Source organism: Platalea leucorodia (genome assembly GCF_965183815.1).
Source record: "Platalea leucorodia genome assembly, chromosome: 6".
NCBI classification, from domain to species: Eukaryota; Metazoa; Chordata; class Aves; order Pelecaniformes; family Threskiornithidae; genus Platalea; species Platalea leucorodia.
In genome coordinates, this window is record NC_138828.1 from 65,872,145 (window position 1) to 65,894,233 (window position 22,089).

The 22,089-nt window shown below is 37.6% G+C and overlaps 1 protein-coding gene across 2 annotated transcripts in view; it reads right to left on the reverse strand.

The window, feature by feature from the left end:
• Positions 1-2,043: 2,043 nt before the first annotated feature.
• STIM2 (stromal interaction molecule 2) overlaps positions 2,044-22,089 on the reverse strand; it is a 67,969-nt gene continuing 47,923 nt past the window's right edge. Inside the window, exons 3-13 of one of the 2 annotated variants that reach the window (XM_082315226.1) lie at positions 19,058-19,172; positions 12,540-12,651; positions 11,753-11,868; positions 10,212-10,389; positions 9,121-9,298; positions 8,341-8,508; positions 8,026-8,126; positions 7,535-7,773; positions 4,264-4,465; positions 3,839-3,987; positions 3,291-3,454 (exon numbers count right to left, since the gene is read on the reverse strand). In XM_082315226.1, coding sequence (XP_082171352.1) covers positions 3,417-3,454; positions 3,839-3,987; positions 4,264-4,465; positions 7,535-7,773; positions 8,026-8,126; positions 8,341-8,508; positions 9,121-9,298; positions 10,212-10,389; positions 11,753-11,868; positions 12,540-12,651; positions 19,058-19,172 — 1,596 coding nt within the window. In that variant the 3' untranslated portion in view covers positions 3,291-3,416. Of the gene's footprint in view, positions 3,455-3,838; positions 3,988-4,263; positions 4,466-7,534; positions 7,774-8,025; positions 8,127-8,340; positions 8,509-9,120; positions 9,299-10,211; positions 10,390-11,752; positions 11,869-12,539; positions 12,652-19,057; positions 19,173-22,089 lie in introns of both variants that reach the window. The other variant, XM_082315225.1, reaches the window with a different exon arrangement.

Here is a 22,089-nt window from a genome sequence, read left to right on the forward strand (position 1 = left end):
TGAATTTAAAATTACAGTTTGTGCTCCAACATACAATTCTCACTACTTCTGATCATATTAACTTAAGCTTTTAGTTCTATAATATTTATTAAGTAGCAGCTATAAAGTTCCAGGACAGCTGGTGATAAACTGAGTGTTGAGAGCAGTCTGTGCTCCAAAGGTTTGCCATTTTGAAGCCAAAATCTATCACCATGATAATCTCATCTGATTTGTTTGTACAACACCATATTTTTTTCAGAAGATAGTTCAATTGTGTATTTTAAAAAGATACTTAACACAAACTGACAGCCAATGAATAGTCCAACACTTCCTCTATTATAATATTTAATTATACTTACTACAGAAAACTGAATTTGTCTGTTTTGGCTTCTCAGTATTTGAGCTTGCCTGACTTTGATGTCAGGATTAAGAAGTGCTGTCCTCCCACTCCTCAGTACCAGATATTTTTTTCGATGTGTAAATATTTACTATCCAGTATCAAAATGCCGCTTCATCTTCTTTGGTAACGACAGAGTTCCTCAAACCTCACACTGCAAGATCTACTATCCAGCCCCAGATCTTACTTTAAACTCAATTATTGCTGTAGCCTTCTCAAGTGCAGACTTCAAAATCGTACATTTTTCTGGTAGTAGTTTTCTCAATGCTGTTTGGAAGCAAAATAAGTTCCCTACTTTTATGTATTTTTTCCCTTTGCACATATTCAAGTACTTCATCAGGCTTTATCTACAACTCTGAGAGCTCAGCATTGAGGTGGTTCTCTGGCACAAGCCTTTTTGCATCGCTGCTTTTATTGTCTACCACGTACAGAGTGTACAATCTTTGTTCAAAGAGACCGTTGTTACCTTGTGATGACGTTTTTTGCAGCTACAGCTGTTCAATCTGATGATTCCGAGAATAATGGAACAAGAGCATGTTCTCATTATTTTCTATTCCACCAATTTTTCCTCTTCTCCAAACTTTACCAAACAGTTGATTCCTTCTATGCTTTTCTGTATAGATGACATACAATCATTCTTTGTTAGACAGTAGAACTCTGGATTCCTTCTGTTCTCTCAAGGAATTAATGTACCAGGATTTTTAAGGTACTTGCACATGTAAGGTCTCCATCCCATTTTCTAACCCTCCTCTTCTAACCATTTCACTAGCCACAGTAAATGCTTCTGTTAACATCACCACCACTTCTTGAGGACAGAACTAATACATCAGTTATGTACAGTGCAACCTAAATAGAAAATGATAGAAAAGACATGTATCACTTGATTTCAATTAGCTACAGGTTTTGAAGGCTCCCCACTAGAAAAAAATTTAGGCAGTCAGTGAATTAATTCTTTCATACAGTACAGCACGTACATATTGGCAAGAAGTGAGCCCCTAATCACAGGTCCCTGGCAGTGGCACCTGTTACTGAGGCAACTAGAATACCCCTATGGAAGAGCTGAAACTATTTAGTCATCACTGGGTAAATTGCTTGTGTTCACTAGAGCAAGAAGTATTTCTTTGGAATGTACCTCAAAAGAAGTTCCTGCTCAGTATTAATATTTTCAGACAAACTGAATAAAAGGCACTGTTGCTCAAGCAGTACATTTGCTGTCTCCAACTGTTTAAAAAAAAAAAATGAAAAAGATGTTTTTGAACAACTAGCTGTTGTTGACCTTAGAAGGCTTCCTTGTTACCTCGTAGTAATTTCACCTCTCCCTATAAAGGCTTAACATAAAAATTGCTTTTATCTGAAGCATGTCGAGTCTCACCTTTATATCTAAAATTATGAGTTAGTATAACAGTATGCATTATAAAATTATACCATTTACTTCAGACATGTCTGAACAGCTAAATCTTCAAACTATACAAAAATAAAGTGTATGAAATCTTACAAAAGGAGGACATTAAGACATCAATAGCTAATCCAAAAAATATAATAACTTATACACAGCAGTAAGCATAAGCAATGTAGCCTACAACAGCTTTCAATTACCAGGACCTCTGAAACATGTCTGAAACGAGCATCAGCTAAAATTGGAACATTCCCAAGCACAATAATGTTTCCAATTTATTATCTTTACCACAGTACAAACTTTCACAAACCAAATGTCCGTTGTCTGTCAGTCTGTAAACAAAAGCTACTATCCCCCCTCCTCATTTTAAGAGGGTGAATATTTTCAGTCCTCAGTCAAGTTTCATATCCATCACTTGCATAAGGAATCAAGAGCCTCTTCTCTTGTTAAATTACTTTTTTTTTTTTTATCATACAGCCTGCAGTGAAGTAAAATCACAGTGAAAGTCCTGGGAAAAACATGATCTTTACAGCAGGACTTGAACCATTCTAATAATAAATGCATCTAACAAAGCTTCCCATAATAAAAGCATGGCATTTCCATTTCCAGAAATCAAGTCAATTAGAAATCCTAAGTTCTACTTAAAAACCCCAAAAGATCTAAAAGTGAAAAGATTTGTCTTCTTAGTCAAATACAAGTCTTTCAGTTTCACTTGCAGAGAGACTTTTCCAGTCTGTAAAACGGTAGTGCAATTCAATTAGTTCTACTTCTTTTATTTTTCTTAAAGTCCAGTAGATAAATGTCCTAGCTCTATGGAAAGATAGGAAGATGCTCCGGTAAACAAGAAACTTTGGCAAGCCGAGGAAGGCTTACTAGTCCATTAAAGCTTAGAAGTCCAAAGTGGCTTTAAAATGGTGTATGAATAAACTAAAAAAAAAAAAAAAAAAAAAAAAAACCTACTAAAAAAGACAAACTAAAAAAAAGAAATAAATAGGCAGAAATGAATGTAAACTGTCTGAACTTTTTAATGATTTCTCATTGACAGCTGGCGCGACCTTTGACAGTACAGTCAGTTAAATATAGTTGACCTACAGAGCATTCCATTAGGGCATCCAGTCTGGAATGCTCAAATGGAACTACATTCCTAAAGATTTAAAAAATAGAGTTCTTAGAACATTGCTATAGGTTTCTTCTGCCCACCTCACTTACACTTCTTCTTAAAGAGGCTTTTTATTTTTGATGGCTTTTTGGTTTTTTCACCGTTTTGGTACAGGTCCTGTGGGATGCTACTTATCCTAGGGACAGAAGCAGCTTCGTGGCTGGGTTTACTATCACTGCTGGCTGAAGAACACGAGGTGTGCCGAGGCTTTGGGACTGGGATCCCAGTTGAAAGCTGGTTCATGCTGCAGGACTTCTCCAGGATTCCATTATAAACTTTGCTTGCAGGACTAAAGATCATGCTCTTAGTTTCTGCCACGCCTACACAGTCAGGAGAGCCCCTAGAAATATCTGCAGTTAGAGAAGAGGAGTCTCCTGTAGATGATTCCTCCAGTGAGAATTCTTCCGGGGATACTTTCTGAGGAGAAAGTGTCTGGTACATCTCAAGACTTGCTGGAGGAGACTGCTTCCTTCCAGTGGATGAATTTAAGGAGTCACATTCCGAACCTGTTTCCTGTACTTCCCTGAGTCAGAGCAAAGAGAAGAAAACATAATGAAGCTACTATTCCCTTCACGCAGTTAAAAAGGAAATTAATTTAGAATCAATAGCATTAGTCTAAAAGCACCACCCACACTTTTCCTTAATAGTTAATTAACAAAAAACATTAAGTTAAACATTTTAACTTACAACTTGCATTACATCATTTTATTATCTAAACTTAAGATAATTAAGTTGTGAAATCTTGTTTTTGTGGGCAGCAGCATCTGCCCAGAATCAGACATTTGTATCTCACTTCAAAGAACAAAAACTATCTTTCTGGCATGTGAAGTCAGAAAAGTTATGAAGTGAAAGAAGGAGATTTAAGCCTATCATATACAAAAAGTTTCTTCAGGACAAGTGTCCCTACCTTTCAACAAGCTCATTTGCTCCTTCCAAAAGGAATTTAACCTTTTCCTATGAGGCCATGTAACAAGAGTAGGTACACGCTCAACATGCTGTAAGAATTGTGTTACCATCCATCTTCTCTTCGCCCAGTAGCTGACACTGCTTTTGATCCTAGTTTCAGATGTAAAAGCCAGTAACATATTGTAATGGAGAATCAGGGTTAGTTCAGTGCACCCTGGATTGTAACATTACTTAACTGTATATGACATGCTAGCTATTTACATACACATACCAGACAAGAACTCTCTCTGTTCCATGTGGACTACATTAATTTATATTATCCGACAAATTACTTTAACGTTTGGCTTGGTTCAACCTCTAATTCTAAACTGTTAGTCTCAAATAATCCTATTAGAGTTCCAAAGTGCTGTTTGCTAATCTCCGTACCATTGTTTATCAGCAGAGAAGTAAATGGCTTCCTCCTCATCTTCAGTTCGATAAAGAGCTGGGCAGCTCGACACAGAAAGGATGTCAGGGTCAGGGGAGTGCAAAGCATGCTGAGACTGTGGAGATGATGGCACAACATTGCGTCTTGATCGACACAAGCTACTGCTTCTTGCCAGTGTGCTGGGAGGTTTTACAATGGACCCTGAGGCAAAGAAAAAGCAAACCAAAACCCTCCAAGTGACATTGATGTTAACAATATCTACTCTGAAGACTAAATAGCAGGTATCTGCTTCAGCCACAGTGATTCTTAAACAACTTTGACATTGCTCTACTGTTTAGAGGGAAGAAAGACTGGCATCACTTTATACATTCTACAGTTAGATGAAGCAGGTAACCAAGATGCAACTGCAGCAGTTTTGTGCCTTGCAAATATTACTCTGTGCACCAAAGCACTGGCACACTATGCTCTCTTGAGAACAAAGAGAAAGATTCTACTGAAACTCCCAACCCTTTACAAACTAAAAATAGCAGTGCTGAAATTAGTATGTTACACAATATCCTGTATTTTACTTGTGTGGCAATTTGGAGCTTAAAAGAATATTTAAAGTTTTTTGCAATGTAGGTATACCTAACCAAACAGCCAACTGAAATAGAGCGCACTAGTTGAAAGTTACATTAGACATGGAAGACCAATTTCATCTCTATAACATGACAGAAAATATATAATTCAACTTCATTTTAAGCTCAAGACTTTCCTATTTGATAAAACTTTCTTTTGCCAGGCTAACTATGAATTTCCGGAAACAAAAATACTAAGAATGGGTGGAGACCGCAACTCAAGACTTGACCAGGAAAGTATCTAACAGGAAGTGACAAACTAAAATGTTCCTAATCCAATTCCTCCTTCAGAAGATGATTAGGCAGCAATACTTCTATGGAAATTAATCTACAGACCTGTTTGCAGGCCAGCTGTTATGAGCCTCAGGATGTCTCATACCACTCCTCAAACTGTCCCGCAGAATGTATCACTGCTTAGGTAAGACAGACCATACCCTTATTGATGTTCAAAATGTTTACCAAACACAACACAAAAAAATTCAATTATTTTTGTAGACAAGGAAACTCACTAAATCAAGGAATCGGCTCAATCCTAATCAGTCAATGGAAAAGTAGAAATTTCACTATCACCTTCCTGTAATGGCTTTGTTCCACTCTCGTACATCTATTTCTTTATCCCCTTTTGTTCTTCAGCTCAGGATTGATTAAACAGATCTATTACTTTACACCATTTCAGCCTATCATCCCAATTGCTGCAGCACAAAGAAGCCTGTCTTGCAGACTTCAAATTTTGTCAGTCTTAAGAGATCAAAGGATGCTGGGGCAAGGTAACAGCCCAGACAGTTCAGTTTAGGTCCAGACACTGAGTCCTGCTCCTAAGTGACCTCTCTGCACACTGCATTTTGCCTGAAGCTTCATGAGTGAGACATTTTGCTTCCCTCCTCACGTGCATTTTTCATTTTTGTCTAAAGGATGGGAATAATTTAGCAGTTACCAAACCTACCTACACTAATTTGATTCCTGAACTGGTTTCAACAACAGATTATTTAGCATATTTTCCCCTCTCTTTCCCCACTCCCAAGTGTTTCCAGGTTGTTTGGTTTTTTTTTTTTTTACTGAGTAGAAATTTTAAAAGCTAGTAAATTAAGGAGAAGTTACTTCCCTCATGTGATCAATGTAACAGAATCAGGCTCTCATGCCTTACCAAAATTCAGAAAAACTTATTTGAAGTTTTTATAATGTTACTAAGATTCAGGTAACTTTTATCACTGACTGAGACAACATCCATTAGCTAAATACTTCCAAATGAACTGAAATTTAACAAAAGAAATAAACCATAATTGCAAAAGCATACAGTAAAGTTTCGACTAAGTATGCTCTTACAAACTGTACAGTCCTCCTCTAATTGTAGTTCCTCTGAACCAACTGCACTTTGCTCTCTGGCTTCACTTCTGTGTAAGACCTGAATGAGAAGAGTGACTAGAAAAATCACAAGTCTGAAGTCTTATATACATATCTAAGTGTTTTGTCATTTTAGACCACCTGGAAAGTCGTGGTAATAAATGGAGCTCTTCATTTTGAAATCAAACCACAGGTTACTCCATATAGACTTGGAAGTTTAACTCTAGGCATTCATATTTTACTGGGCCATCCAAGAAATTTGTTGCTAAGGTTTAAATCAAAGCCTTCACAGTGAAGACAACTAGAGAGGCAGTATTCTTCAAAAGCAATCAGAAGCTGCACTAAGTAGTGTTGCAAGGGGCTTAATGAACTTTTCTATGTGGCCTGTAGAAAAAAGGTTGGTACGTTCAGAAGAAAAGTGTGTGCCCAAGGCACGCTAAACGAAGCCAGCAAAGTCACAACTATTCTCCTTATGCTATTTTAAAATACAGTTCTAATTTCTTCTGAGAATCCCAACTCTGGAAGAAAAATGTACATATATGACAAAGTTTTCTTCCCTACTCATTCCTCAGCTTGATATTGCTTGTTTGAATAGCTATATGGGAGCTCATCTTTTTGACTTCCCTCTAGAGTCCAGTTAATCACAACTTCCATGAAACAAGCTCTTGTATTGACGCAATGACTCAAGAAACGAGGGTGGTCTGAATCTCCAGTGTGTATGTTTTGATCATAGTTTAACCAAAGCTGGATTTCCCTCCCTCCAGCACTTGGACTCTCTGCCTCACACTCAAACAACCCACTGTATCCAAACACAAACATTCTGCCTGAAACTTCCCTTGGACAACAACAGGATTTTGTTCCAGCCACTGAAGAATGTTTGAAAACCTATGCAGCTTCTCAAAGGGTGTGATCTTCCTAGTAGCTCAAGGGACCCTATACTAACTCCATCCCTTCCATCTGAAAGAATAAATGTGCTAATAGAAATTCAGCATTACCCATTATAAATTTTTGTCCAAGTCACAATCCAAGCATGACAAGCAGACTTTCAAAACCTTAGCTGGATTTGCCCCCCCACTCCTCCACCCCCCCACTGAAAGGGCATAAAGGCTTTTTTCCCATGTTATCTTTATTGCCAAACCCAGTCTTCCATTTATGCAAGTCCCAAAAGATGCATCTGAAATGCTAGATAGAATTTTGGTCCTTCTGACTTTGATCCAATCCTGTTTGATTTCAGCACTCTTCTCCCACCTGACTTTAAAATCCCATGCCTCCACAACTTTTTCCCTTTCTTTTTACTAAGCTCACCACTTACCATGAAACTGTGAAACTATTGGAGGAGTATCTTCATCTAAGTCATCGACTCCCCCTGCAATTGGGTAAGGAGGAATGGAAACTCGAGGCATAACTACCCAGCTGTGATCAGAGTAGAGAGAGGAGGTCAAGCTTGGTAGCCCAGAATTGTGTGCTATTTGAAAACCACAAATCTTCTCAATCTGTTGCCATCGATAAAGACGCTCTCGCAAACATGTCGTCAACTCAGAGAGTGCTTTCCTGAAGAAAAGCACACATTAAAATTACATACACTGTTCTTAATGATAAAGCAAAGCAACACAAGTGCAGTCATTCTAGCATACCAGAAGATCCATTAGGACTGTCCAAATATTTGCACTGTAATATCTTTTAAACTGTTTTACTTAAAAGTGCAAAAACTCGAAGACACTAAATTCCATAACTCTCAAAAAAATTCCATTGTTCCAAGAATAAATAAATCAGAAAAAATATGCATCCTGGTAATACTCTTACTTTGCTTCAAGGATTTTATGGTCCACTTCATCCAGGGAGGAGCTGTGTGCAACATGTAATGTTCCAAATACAGTGCTTCTCTTCTTTTTTATCTTTTCTGCCTAAAAAGCAAGATAAAATGAAATGCATAAAACTAGAAGTTATATACTTAACAAAGATGACAAAACATTAGCAATATTGACAGCTAGCAAACAACAACTCAGAGAAGGAAAAAAAATACCCAAACATTTAACTGAATAATTTGTATTTACTCTTTGATATATCCAGCAACAGATCAGAAAAGTCTTTAAGTAGCTGAAGAGTAAGAGTTCATACCTCATCTTTGGCGATTGCTAATTGCATTTCTGCATGCTGTCTTTTGATATTGTAATATTGCACTTCAACTTCATGTGTTAACTGAAGCCACTTCTGCAAAGCTTCAGGAACAGACCAGTTACTTCTCAGCTCAAACTCCTTCTCAGCCTTTTTTAAAGCCATGCGAACCTAGCAATCAAAAATAAATAAAAGCGTCACCAAGAGTATCATTACAACCGACAGCAGAAGAAAGTGAAATATAAGCACCTTTATACCCCACAGCAACATACTAAGGCTTTACAGAGCTTTGGTGTGTGCCAATTGCTGTCAGGAAGGCAGATCAGGCATTTCTGAAATATAGCATATGAATTTCCATATACTATATTATACTCCATTTTTTTTCCTATGATCTATATAGTCCCTAACTTGAAGCTTAAATATTTTTTGTAAAGACAGCTTTATTATTTATACAATAAATCCAATCTATTGCTGCTCAGAAGAGTGAGACAAAGCTACTATCTCTCATCTGATAACAAGACAGAAAAAAAAAAACCTTTTGTATATATTTTTTTCCATGAATCCAACAACATTATGATAAGCTAATATACAAAGTGTGTGTCTTCTTATAGTTTCAGAATTATTTTACCAGATAATGGCATGACTGACAATCATTAAGTGCTCTTAGAATTTTTCCATTCAAATCTAGCATTAGAGAAATGCTGTTTTAAACACTCTTAAGGATCTAATAAAACCAGGACCCTTTTAAAGTCAACACTAAAATTATAAACAGTTTGCAGATACCTGTACTAGCTCTTCCTCTGCATATTTGAGCCTGCTGAGCTCACATTCAGCTCCCTCCCTCAACTCCCTTAGGCGATGGGCTTCCCGTTTTGCATCACTGATCTCATCCATCATTTTGCGCTCCAGATTTTGCTTTTCCACAGCAACATTTCTATTCTCTTCTTGTGCCTTCTCAAGCCTTCATAATTGAACAAAAAATATGAGAAAATATACAGCATGTTTGTTAAAAGTTGCAGTCCTCAGGAGAAGAAAATGTGTCCAGCAACAGGGCAAGAGGCAATGGGCACAAACCAAAACACAAGAGGTGCTGTCTGAACATCAGGAAACATTTTTTTTCACCGTGAGGGTGACTGAGCACTGGCACAGGTTGCCCAGGGAGGTGGTAGCCTCTCCATCCTCGGACTTATTCAGAAGCTGCCTGGACATGCTCCTGGGCAACCTGTTCTAGATGATCCTGCTTCAGCAGGTGGGGCTGGACAAGATGACCTCCAGAAGTCCCTTCCAACCTCAACCATTCTGTGATAATAAAGACTGTGCAAGCTTCATGAACCAGCAGCAATTACATCACACAATGTGATGTCCATGTCAGACAAAATATGCAAACTTCTAGGTGAATCTTCATTAAAGGTGTAATAAGATCAAAGTACAAGTCTTTATAGACAATTCAGTTACAGGTGCACCAGAGAAGACTATCAACCCTCACGCTGCTACATAAGAAATAGAAAGTAATCAGTCCATGTCTGTTAATCTTAGGAGCTTAAAAACAGAAGTAGTGTTCTCATCTCCATGTATGCAAGTATTCCAAAGTAAACTATTATATGAAAATAACAGTACACACTTCTAAATCTGTAGGTAAAAAAGACTGAACCTCTATTCTTCATCCCCAAGTTCATATTGCTTCTGGGTATCTTAATAGGCAATTTCTACCCAAAAACCCATCTTCACTGCAATCAAAATTTCCGTGCAAAATGAAGATGAACAAAATCTAAAGGCAGCTTAATGCAAGTAATTTATGACTGTAAAGAATCTGTATTTGTATTTAACCTCAAAACAAAAGGACAACTAAACATTAACTTTTTTAGTTTTTATACCTTTCCTGCAAGTCAAGGAGACTTTGCTCTGCGGTTTGGAGACTTTCTAAGTCCTTCATCATTTTTGTGATATGTTCTCGTGAGGTTCTGTTCTGTGTATACGCAAACCAGCAGCCTCCAAAACCAATAACTATAGAAACTGTTAATATAAAATCCTTCATCCAGTTGTGAGGGGGACCTGTGCAGAGAATAACATGATCATTAACTAGTTCATTGATACAGACAACAGACTATGGACTTCCCCCCGCCCCAGCCTAAAAGGTGACAGAACCTGATGCTAAACAGAATTGCAGCTCATTTATCTCAAACCATCTCCAACAACTACCTTTCAACATTTCAAATGGATTCCAGAGCATTTTCCATACAACATAAGCAACTCTGCTCTAATACAACCTATTTATTCTATACTAAAACATATATTAGATTGAGGAAAGTTTACTAAACTTTTACAATACATAGTCTGTATCTTTATTTAAATGAGTTGAGAGTTTCCCCAATTACACTTTATCAGGCCAGTAGGAACTTCAGTTATGTTTGAGTAAGTTCTCCCCAGTCTGTGCCCTCTAGAATACCCTATGCCGAGTTAAAAATGCACTTGTACAAAATAAAGTAGATTTTAAAAGGGTAAGTAGCTAATCGCAGCATTTTTTAAACGCAAAACCTGGACTGTCGAAGTATTATATCCAAGATTCACAGGCACTTCTTTGTCAGTACAACTTTTATAATCACTTGCACCTTTGTAAAACAAACTTTCAGAAGATAGTCTCTGCTAGCATTACAGGTATAATGCAAACACAAAGTGCTTTTTTTCCCCTAAAAATCTCCAGCTCAGATCTGCCAGGCTAACTCAGATCAGTCAGGACAGCTCAGATCTGACCTGACTTTTGCAAAGTCATTCACTAGTCTCCAAACTGACCACCAGGCTCTGGAAGGGCCTCCTAGTTCAGGAATGCCCAACATGCACAGTACCACAACAGACGTGCAACTGTGTACAAGCAAGCATGCAGACCACTGGTGATGTGGTAAGGAAATGTCTGCATATGCCTAAATGGGTCATATGTGGAACTGCTGCATTAAATTTAACTGCACTTAAAACTCAAGTCTGCACAAAAGACGCTGGTATTGGATTTGCACCGCCATCTCCTTTTTTTCTTCCTTGGGCAAAGCTGTCCCCTCTTATTTCAGCATCCCAGCTAATTGAGAAGTGAATGTAACATTAGCTATAAGTGTAATTTAACCAGTGAAAAACATTCAGAGGACACTTCTTGTGACACAAAAGCCAACAACCGTCTGTCAAGTGGGGTTATACTAAGATTTCTACATAATCTTACACACAGAAGTGAACCTTTGTCCTGATCCCAACATCTTGATAACCTTTTTTAATTCATTGCATAGTTCCACAACGCATGCCAAGCAATCCATCAGTACATCCACAAAATAGATAAGCTGTCCTACCTACAGTATCAAGTGTCACTGAAAGTATTCTCTGTTGAATTCTTACAAATAAGAGATAAGAAAAAAAACTCCAAAAAGTTACTAACGTGTGAGAGGTCCAAATAAAACAACGTCCAAGGCTTTAAGCTGAAGCTTCTGTCTATGGCTCCGGTCAATTATTTTCAAGTGAGAAATCATGAAAGCATGTTCATTTACTGCTATCCTGTTAATAAGACAAAACATTACCTATTGTACAAGCCATATTCAAAACCAGTCTATGGAAAGAAATACATCAATAGCATTTCCCACAGTTATATATATCATAGTTACATAATAGAGTGAGAGATATAATACAATGACAGTAGTGCTATAAAAAAAAGGCATATCAGCATGTGGCAAAGGAAGAACATCAAATCACTTCCCTTTTCTTTCTGGAATAATCATGAAATAAATCCATTTAGCATAGTTAAAAGTAATGGTATATTTACAGACTTGTGACACCAACTGTCCGAAATACACTCGGTACTCAAATTTAGTAGTTATGCTCAAGGAAAGGGGTTCTGCAGATAGTTTTTGATGTATACCCATACAATAGATTGGAAGCTGTTCGAAAGAAAGTTCGCTACCATACAGAATTATGTGATCATTGATAAAAGCTTCAACAGCAAGAAACAAAACTAAGACTGAAAGAGTGGCAAGAAGCAGTTGTATTTTGAAATATTTTGGCAGGAAAAAAAAAATGTAGCCAGCTGTTCAAAACTGCAAGGACACTTCTGTCTTCTTGCATTTGATCATATCTTGTTAGACTTTAGGTTCACATAGTTGTTCCCACATACAGACTAAAGTAGCAACCTACAGGGAATTATTTGAAACTAATCCAGAAGAAACATTCACCTGGGAAGTGTTGTTCCATTGACATTGCTGTCTCTAAAATTCTTTTCATATTGGGGCAGTTCAACAAATTCTGACAGCCACTGAAGAGTGTCCTCTTGAGTCCAGTTATGAACTGGAAAAAAAAATCTGTTTAATTACGTTTAATTTTTTTTAAAAAATCAATAGCAAGACATAGAAGACAAGCAGTAGAAAAGCAAGTTACAGTGAGCAAGAGGGTTTAGCCAAATATAATTGCAGAAAAATTAGCATTAACATTCACCAAGGTGTTTCTGGCATTTTGCCTTTTTCATTATATACTTCTCAGAGGAAGCTTAGGCAAACTATAAACAACCAAGCATGGAACCAATACAAACATTTCTTTATTAAAAATTCCACAGAATAATTTAGTGATTTGCTTTCGTTTAAATCATGACAGCATCTTGTGACTTTTATCTACTTAAACTGATCTCAGCTTCAATCCTTTTGTCCTTGCTACCCTTGCAGAACTAAACACGTCAGCAGGTGCTGTAGCCATTTAAGGCAATGTACCAAGATCTGTCCCAGGATGATGGCTTAAGAACGTGTTTTCACAAGAATCTTCATAGAGGCTCATGCCTACTAACCACAAAATGGGAGCAGAGAAGAGAGGAGATGGAAAGAAAATACTGGAAGACAGTAGAAATTTAACAGGAAAACAATTAAATCTCTCCCAAATATGCCCAAAACAGCTGTATTACACACAGTAATATTCCCACTAAGAAAAAATATTTAAATATCTAGAGAACAATCAACAATTTTCCTGTATAACAGCAACAGTCTACATAACTTTTCATAGCTACAGATGCTCTAAGAAAATAAGGAAACACTATGCACAGATTTTACACACACACAAGAAAAATCACATTTCTGGCCCTTACAAGCCAGCTGCTACAGCTTACAGCTTCACACTGACAAAGTTGAAGGTAAGTTGAAGAGTTGTTCTCTCCATTTATGAAGCCTGCAAAAGTTTGTGTGCACATGAAAGAAAAAGTGACAGCCTCCTTCTGGACAGACATATCTTTGCACGAACAAGTATCATTTTCTTTAAATTATATTGTTCTCTCATGTGACTGCTGGGCAGAGATTTCTTTAGAAACCTTATCACAAGAACACATCCTCAGTGGTGAATTTTGACAATGATCCCTTAGAAAAAGCTGCTGAAAGCTGGACAAGTAAGCTGCAGGCAATGGAAATTTTTATGAGTTCAAATTCATATTTCAGTTCACAGTGAAACTGAAATATGGACTTCTAGGTCTCTTGCCTACACTCAGCACAGCTGAAAAATAAGCTTAAACATTTCAGATTTTCATCATTCCAGATAACCAGAGACAGAACACATTTCAGAGACCCACTTACAGCTTTAAAAAAATAAACTTGGAATACAAACCACTTGTATTCTATCCGTATGAATGGCTACACCTCCTTCCCAGCATGCTGTCCCATTTCTTCCTCTGCTTTTGAGCCACAAACTGTTTTCCAGGTATTGATCTTGCAACAGACTCAGTTTGTCATATTACTCTAAGCCTTTATGCAAAATGTCTGGGCTCTATTTGTAAACAGATCATGTAGATGTGGTGCTTAGGGACATGGTTTAGTGGTGGACTTCGCAGTGCTAGGTTGGACTCAATGATCTTAAAGGTCTATTTCCAACCTAAATGATTCTATGATTCTATGTTGTGTCCTTTTAAATGACCAGTTAAGCTAAGTATAACCAATACAGACAGTCAACTCTTAATCTGGGATTTCAGAGTCTGAATCTCTGCCTGTGCACATATTTCACAATTTATTATGTAAACTAATTCCAGCATCAGTGCCCACAAATCCCCAATTTTCCAGGGGGAAACAGACCCTAAACTACCCTGTCCTCCCTTTCCAATGGCACCACAGTGGAGCCCTGGGAGATTGATTTATATTAATGAAAGCATTCAGACTGTTTCTTGTTGTTGAGATCTGCTATCTGCTATATATTGGTAACAAGTATTACTTGACTTGTCTGCAATAAACATATATGTTGGTCATGAGGTCTTATTCTACAACAGCATACAGTACTGAGAAGCAAATTGGCCTTTCTTCAGCAGAAGCAGTTATAGCCTACTGAAACATGACACGAGGCAAGTGATATACACCAGGTATACTGTAAGTCAAGCAGATCAGCTGAAATTCATCTCAATCAGCATTGCCAACTAGAATGTGACAGCTCCTACTACTTAGCTGAGGTTGTAACTTTTCCTTATTTTAAACACTCAAAAAGAATACAGTGCTTCAGACAGTGGAGTAGCAACTGACAATTACTTTAAGGTAAACGCATATAGCATTAAAGAGCAACCACATCATCCTTCCCTCTCACACCTATTTTCACAAATAGATATCTTGAGTAACAAGGATGGCAGCAACATGCCTTGGGCAGGCAGGTGTAGAAGCCACAGTGCTTACACCCCAGTGCAGCACTCAGTCTCTATACTTGCACCAGCTGTTCTATTTCAGATCACAAGTTTAGGAAAGTTTTTTGCCCCCTTTTTTTTTTATAAACCACTATAACAACATGCCTGAAGGTGCAGACAGCAGAACTAGCTTCAAACTGGCCCTGTATGAAAGTGGCTCCTTGCCAGCCCACGTTAATGGCTGATTAGAAGATCAGGCTATATATCACTTTTTCATATTATATTTATCATGTAGCACAGTGCTTCAGGGCAGGGAGGCGTGAAGTAAAACATTACAGTGTCAGCCCCACTACTCCTCTGGGCTTCCTACTCCTTTCAGAAATCAAATTACATTTGATAAGAGTATTTCATGGCAAGGAGTGAGTGACAGCCATATATTAGGCTTAAAGTTGAAAAAAGGCTGACCAGGCAATATAGAAAAACACAAGATTGTTCTGCATCAAGCACACACAAAGATTCAAAAGTTAGTTTTGTTTTAGCAGGACCTTCAGCAGCAACATCAGCATGAAATATGCTGCCACCAGGAGGTTTTTAAATAGTGTGAAAAAGCAAAAGAGACAAGTGACCCTGACTATCTTTTCAACAGGTTAACATTACAGCTCTTGTTTCCTCTCACGCAGAAGGGCCAGTCTCCAGTGCTGTACTGGTCCTGCCTGGAACAGCACGCAGCATTATGTAACTCATCCTTGGCCAAGCCCTGCTTGCATGCATTTCCAGTCTCGGGATATTTAAAACCTGAGAGAGCGAACAACTAAGAAAGTGCAAGGCAACCGTAACATCTTTGTGGTATGCAGTTTACTCCCAGCTGCTGCAAGAATACTTGTGCAACATTACCTCAGAATACAACAGGTGATCACACATACAAACATAAAGCCATTTTTTATCTTTTTCCCCTAATTAATAAAGTACCAGGCTTTAGGTCACCTTCTGCTTTCCACAGAAAATGAAAGAGAGTCAAAGAAAAAAAAAAAAAAAAAAATACACACACAAGGCTGGGGAGAAACTTTTTTTGTATTATAGGGCAGTCTACAAGACATACTATATATTAAAGGTCAAATATGCCATAATGGTAAAGAAAAACTACTTTTTTTTTTTTTTTAAGGCAGTTTGTAAAAAATAGTTTTTGGTAGGACTCAGATTAGTCTGACAACAGCAACCATTCATGAACACAAGGTTTGACCACCACAGTTTTACTTTGCTACAAAATCAAGTCCCAAGGGACAATGCTACATCACCAAGAATGCAGCACCCTACCTATTCACCAAGACAGGTCAGAGAACTACCCAGCTGAAGACCCCTGCACTGATTTTACAGACTCCCTTACTATTGAGACTAAATACCCATTATCTCTCTTCAGACAGCAAATTCACATGATCTTAGCCCATTAGAGGGGCAAGAAAAGAGAAGGCAGACACTCTTGACACACAGAACTTTCAAAGATAATTGTACAAAGACTGGTATTCAGACATCAAAACAAATGTTCATCTGTCACCTTTGCTGCACTCATAACTACCACCTCTTCGAGGCCCTTGTAGAAAAAAGTACTGAAGATGCACCTTTGATTTTTAACCCAACAATACCTACTAAGCTTGATACTTTAGAATAGCTGATAGGCTCTGTATATGTGTAAACACTGCTTGGTTAGAAAGAACAGTCAAAGCAAATACCACACAACAAGTATATACCGGCATTTACATTTAAAGAACAAACACACAATAACAGAAGTCAGAAGACTTTCAGAAAGCAGTGTTTTCTATGCTTTAAACAGCTGTGCTAGCTCCTAGCCATTCCTCTAAACGGAGTTCTCTCTGTCGAATTAGATTGAGATTAAAAAATCTAAATGGTCACAAAAAGCATAAATAACATCAACTAAACTAAACTAAGTGACAGTCTTGTTTTGTACTAAAGGACTCACTGAAACTGTATGGCAACACAGCAACAATAGGCTAGATGCTGATTTAAGCTACAATACGATTCCTTCCATGCAGGTAAAGCCTATAGCAACCTTGAAATGCCTTTGATTTGCACCAGTACAGACCATGTCTTAAGGATTCCGCACCAGGTAGGGATACCAAAAGCCTGCCTTGTGCCAGAAATATTAAAAAGCAATATTCTGAAGCTGCTTCTTTTATTAGGCCATTATTAAAGCTCTGAATGGAGCCAATCCTCAGGGTTCCATTCACTGTATAAGGTACTTCTCAAGCAATTACTTAAAAATAACCTTTGTTTTTCTTAATCATAAAAGGCAACACCAAACAGCAATGGCACACTTTCTATACCATAAACAGTGTTTTCACTTTCTTCCCTCAAATCTTCTGTCTCACATCACCAATATCTTAAACAGAAAGCAACTTTAAGCTATTTGACAAATAGTTAAGACAAACATCCACATAAAGCAAGCTTTATGGGAAGGAAAGGGCAATTCTACTCAGCATAAACTAAGCAGCTGGATAAGCACTAATGGGCACTGTCAAGGGCACTATTTAGAGCTTGTAATTCTCACACAGATACCTCAACAGACTACTTAACGAAGTTTCAAATTACTGATACCGTCATTTACACTACCTTCCACCCTCTTGTTTAATGCTGTCAAATTGCATTAAACTGGCACTATACTATACTAGCAGCACATAAGAAAGAAACAAATCAAAATTCCTGAAACATCTAGGAGGGAAAAGCAGTATTTTCCATGTTTCCCAATATTGAATGAAAATAGTTTATTATTTGAGAGGCTTCATGCTTTCTAACAGCCACCAGACCACTGTTAACACTGCTTGGGAGTCTCATTCTAAGGGCCTCCCTGTGGTGCACCTTTAGTTTCCTCAACAGGATGCACACTAAAGCTGTTATAAGCAGACACGTACATTCCTCTAAAAATCTTTTGAGTCTTACTCACAATGATCACTACATTCAAGAAACCTGGAACAATGATATACACAATACACAAATTAGATACTTCTGATATCACTATAGCCTAAACTTTTGAAGAGTTACTTTTAAGTTAGACAAACAATTGTAGGTAGATAATTTTCTCTGATAATTTAGTTGCAATATTTTCATTAAACAAGATCTTTACTGAATAAGCATTTACAGAATATTTGAAGAGATGAGGCTAAAAATCGCTGGTTAAAACATAGATATTTACTACACAGCAAACACTTAATCAATACATTATCTCAGTATGCACTTAAATGACTTCCTACACCAGCAGAATGAACCAATGGCGTGTTCCTAGTTTCATTCCTCTTTTGTTCCTACTTCTAGTTGTATGACTAATACCAATTTTTACATCTCTATATGCTCACCATTAGCACACCACCTTCTCAATGCTGGGGGGGGGGGGGGGGGGGGGGAAGTATTTTTCTCCCAACAACTGTAACAACTGTAACATTCTGGACTTCTGGAAATTTATTTTTTTTAATCACTACATCCTGGAACATATTTGGCAATGAACACTGTACTGCTCATTAAGGAGTCTTTTGGCATTTCGAGTATCTGGCTCAACTTACTTATTTCATTCAAATCGAAGTGGGGGAGGGATGCTGGTGTTGACTTGTCAGTCTATTTTCCTGTATCCCAAGTTTAAAAAGGTTTTCCAAAATGCTTTGGACTAAGAATTCTAGCTTTTTGTAGCCCAAAGAAAGTTTACATCAAAATGGAAGCACATTGGACTTTCCACTTAATACAATGTAAAATAAATGTTTAAAAACAGCTTGACAGCAGCCCTTAGGGCTTACTACATTTAAAACATGCTTATCTGGAATTCAGCACATGCAACAGTCACCTTCATAAATTACAACCTCATACTGACAAGTGTGTAAGCTAGCTTAGTTTACTTACAATACACCCAGCACATCAAGAGGCAATTAACACTAGCTGGACTGAATGAGTTTTTAGTCAGGTTTATGTAGACCTATAAATAACAGTACCAAAACAGAGTCATGAAGATGCTTTAAAAGAGGTCATCCATTCATGACTCTAAACAACTTGGTGGAAAAATTGTTGAATTACTGCTATTTCAATAACCACCATCATTTTTAGCTACTCTTCTTTACCTACCTTCAGATGTTTTCCAGCGTTTCCACAGATCCTCAATGGTTATATGTTTGTCTTCTCTGTGCAGGTGACTGTGTTTATTAGAGGCATCCTTGTATTGCATGTCTTCCCTTAGGAACTGAAGAAAAGGGAAAACAACATCTTAAATGCCAAAATAGCAATTTCTAGACAGAAACTACAAGGAAATCAGGCAGAGGAGAATCTTTACTATCTCTTCCCCATGCAAGCAGCACACAATTCGTGTAAGCTGACTACATCAAACACTGGGAAAGCAAGTTAAACACTCTTAAAGGATTTTATTTTCACAACGATTAAATCCTAGAAAAACTGAAGGTGCAGTTGGTAGTATAGTAGGTTTAACAACATTATTAGTATGCCTTAGATTTACAGTGATTACAAGAATGCATCACACAAGTCATACTGCGTACTTTTCTATTCTGAGTACGTTTAACCAACTTCACCTCCTTGAAGATAAGACCATGTAAGATTTGAAAATGTGCCAGTCCTTTATAGGTGAGTAATACCTGAATCCTGCTATACCAGTTAAATGCAACTGCTTGAGGGATGAGAGAAAGGTGTTGACTAAGTATTACTAACGTCTTTTGATTAGACAACAAAAATTTGACTTCTGTTTCATCAAATTAAAAAACAGAAGTCATCTTAGGGCCAATTTTCTTCTTGCTAATTATTCCTCGGTGGTTACACTCCAAGCACAGAAGCATTACACAAAGCTGTTTCATTTGCAGTAATTAATAGGAAGCCTATGCCAAAATACCACGCTTTTCTTTTAGTAAACATGATAAAAAGGAAGATCCTGCAATCACAGCATATATTGCAGTGTTGTATCAGTATTTCACAAGTCACTACAAATGGGTTCTCCAAATACATACAAGAAAAAAAAGCATGTAACTGTAAAACCCATTTTATTTTTATTTCACACAGGCCTAGAGAAGTTGGAATACTGGTTAGCAAACTACCTCCCATTAATAGTGGAAACCCTGCATAGATATCAGTCCCTAAAAGCACAGCACGAGCAGTCTCTATGGGTGGAGACCTGAATACCAGAAAGCTAACATAAGAGCTAAGTAATCTTTCACAGTAGGTTGTTTGCTTTCTTCCGTTTCTGAAGGATAAGCTGCTCAAAAGAAAAATGGCTATAGTTAGTCATGACAGTCAAAAACCAGCTTTTTATGTGGCTGGTCATGTCATCACCACTGCAAGCAGAGGTGAGGAAGAAGGCCAAGCAATGCACTGCAAAAGACCTCACTTAAAATTTAGTCCTGGTAATTTATCTGCAGAGCTTCCTGCATAGGCCCCATTTCTAAGAAATCTAGAGATGACATCATTCAAGAAACTGCAGGAGAGACTGAAAAGTAGTCAATGTTAAACTATAATATTAACTCTTAATAAAAAGAGACAGTGTATTAGAGCAGAAATATGCAAGAAAAATCTAACACTTATCATTTTCCCCTTATTAAAAACTTCATTCTTACTAGGAAGTAAGGGAGTCTAAAAATATGGGAAGGGATTCTAGTTTCTCCTCTAACTGCTAGACTTGGGATAAAGTACTAGTTGCCTTCCCTAATCGAATCATAAATACACACATCTTTTGGTTCCAAGTACAGATTGGATGCAAACCCTCTCTCATTCATCTACCACTTCAAAACTTTTTTGATTGTCAGACATTAGCTTTCCAAAGCCTTTTGATTCCTAAAATAGTTCCATTTAGCCCATACAAACTGCACGAGCATTTTTAACTACTCTTCGCTATGTGTATGAGAAAGGCATAAATACAGATATATATATATATACACACGCACATATATACATGAGAAATACAGGAGAAATTTATGAAATATATGAGAACAATTGAAAATAGCAGCCTGTTGGGGCAGAGTCACAGGAACACCATGGACCAGCAACTGTAAAAAGCTACAATAAGCACAGAAAAGGACTGATTGCTGTAACCATATGCAAATGTAAAAATATCTGCTGCATAACCTCTGTTGCACATTCCATAGTCCAAGTGTGAACTCTGAATACTTCCCAAATTGGCACAACTACCATGAAGCTGGCAATTTCCACAGCTAACACGCAACGTGCAATCAAGGGCAGATTATCTTATTCATTCCCACTCCATGTTTATTAAGGAGTAAACTGAAGAAAAGGAATCAAAGAATAAGAAAACAAAAAAAATCTTATCCACTGATGTCTCTAAGCCTTTCCCGATTAAAGTACAGTCTCACAGTTGGAGCAGCAGAAAAGAACTGATGGTTGCCCACCTCACCTTTTCCCTTCAGACTGCAAGTACCTGCTATCAACTACCATCCCCAATGTGTCTTTTGGGAACTTGTGAAAAATGTACTAAAAAGACAAAGAAAAATATATTATAGGTCTTTCCCTGTAAAGACTATCTCCCTTCATATGGGGGTTAAGGTACATGTTAACACTCACTCTTCATCTTTTAGTGACTGGTGATGCACTGCCCTTGGAGACTCCAAATGTCAGCTGTGGACAATTGTTTTAAAAACAAACATTGCAGGCCTTTCTGAAGAGGAACAGAACGGAGTGTATGCTGTATGTAAAGGTTTCAGCACATTTTGCATCTCCTCAGCTAAAACTCATACCTCAGATCAGTTTTGCTCATAAGAAATAAACTTGCTTCTACTTTTACTGCTAGTTGTCCACAAAGGTTGTAAAATACTTTAGGATAAGAACATTTGAATAGTTACAGGTGCCGTCAGGGAAAATCCAAATTGCAGTTAACAATACTACCTACAGGGTTAGGAATAAAGAAGAGAAGGAAGATGGCAGCTGTTAAACAGAAAACCTTCAATATGTTACATCTCACCCCAAAGCACTACAAGGTACTATAAGAAAGTGTTCTGATTTTAAAAGTGGGATGGACACAGGTAACCTTAGCACCCAGATAAGCAATGCAAACAGCAGCTCCTGGAAAACTTGCAGCGTTTCATGTCATTCTGCTACGGAGCCCGCAGAGGGAGCACAAGTTAAGAGATGAATTCCCGTTCTGG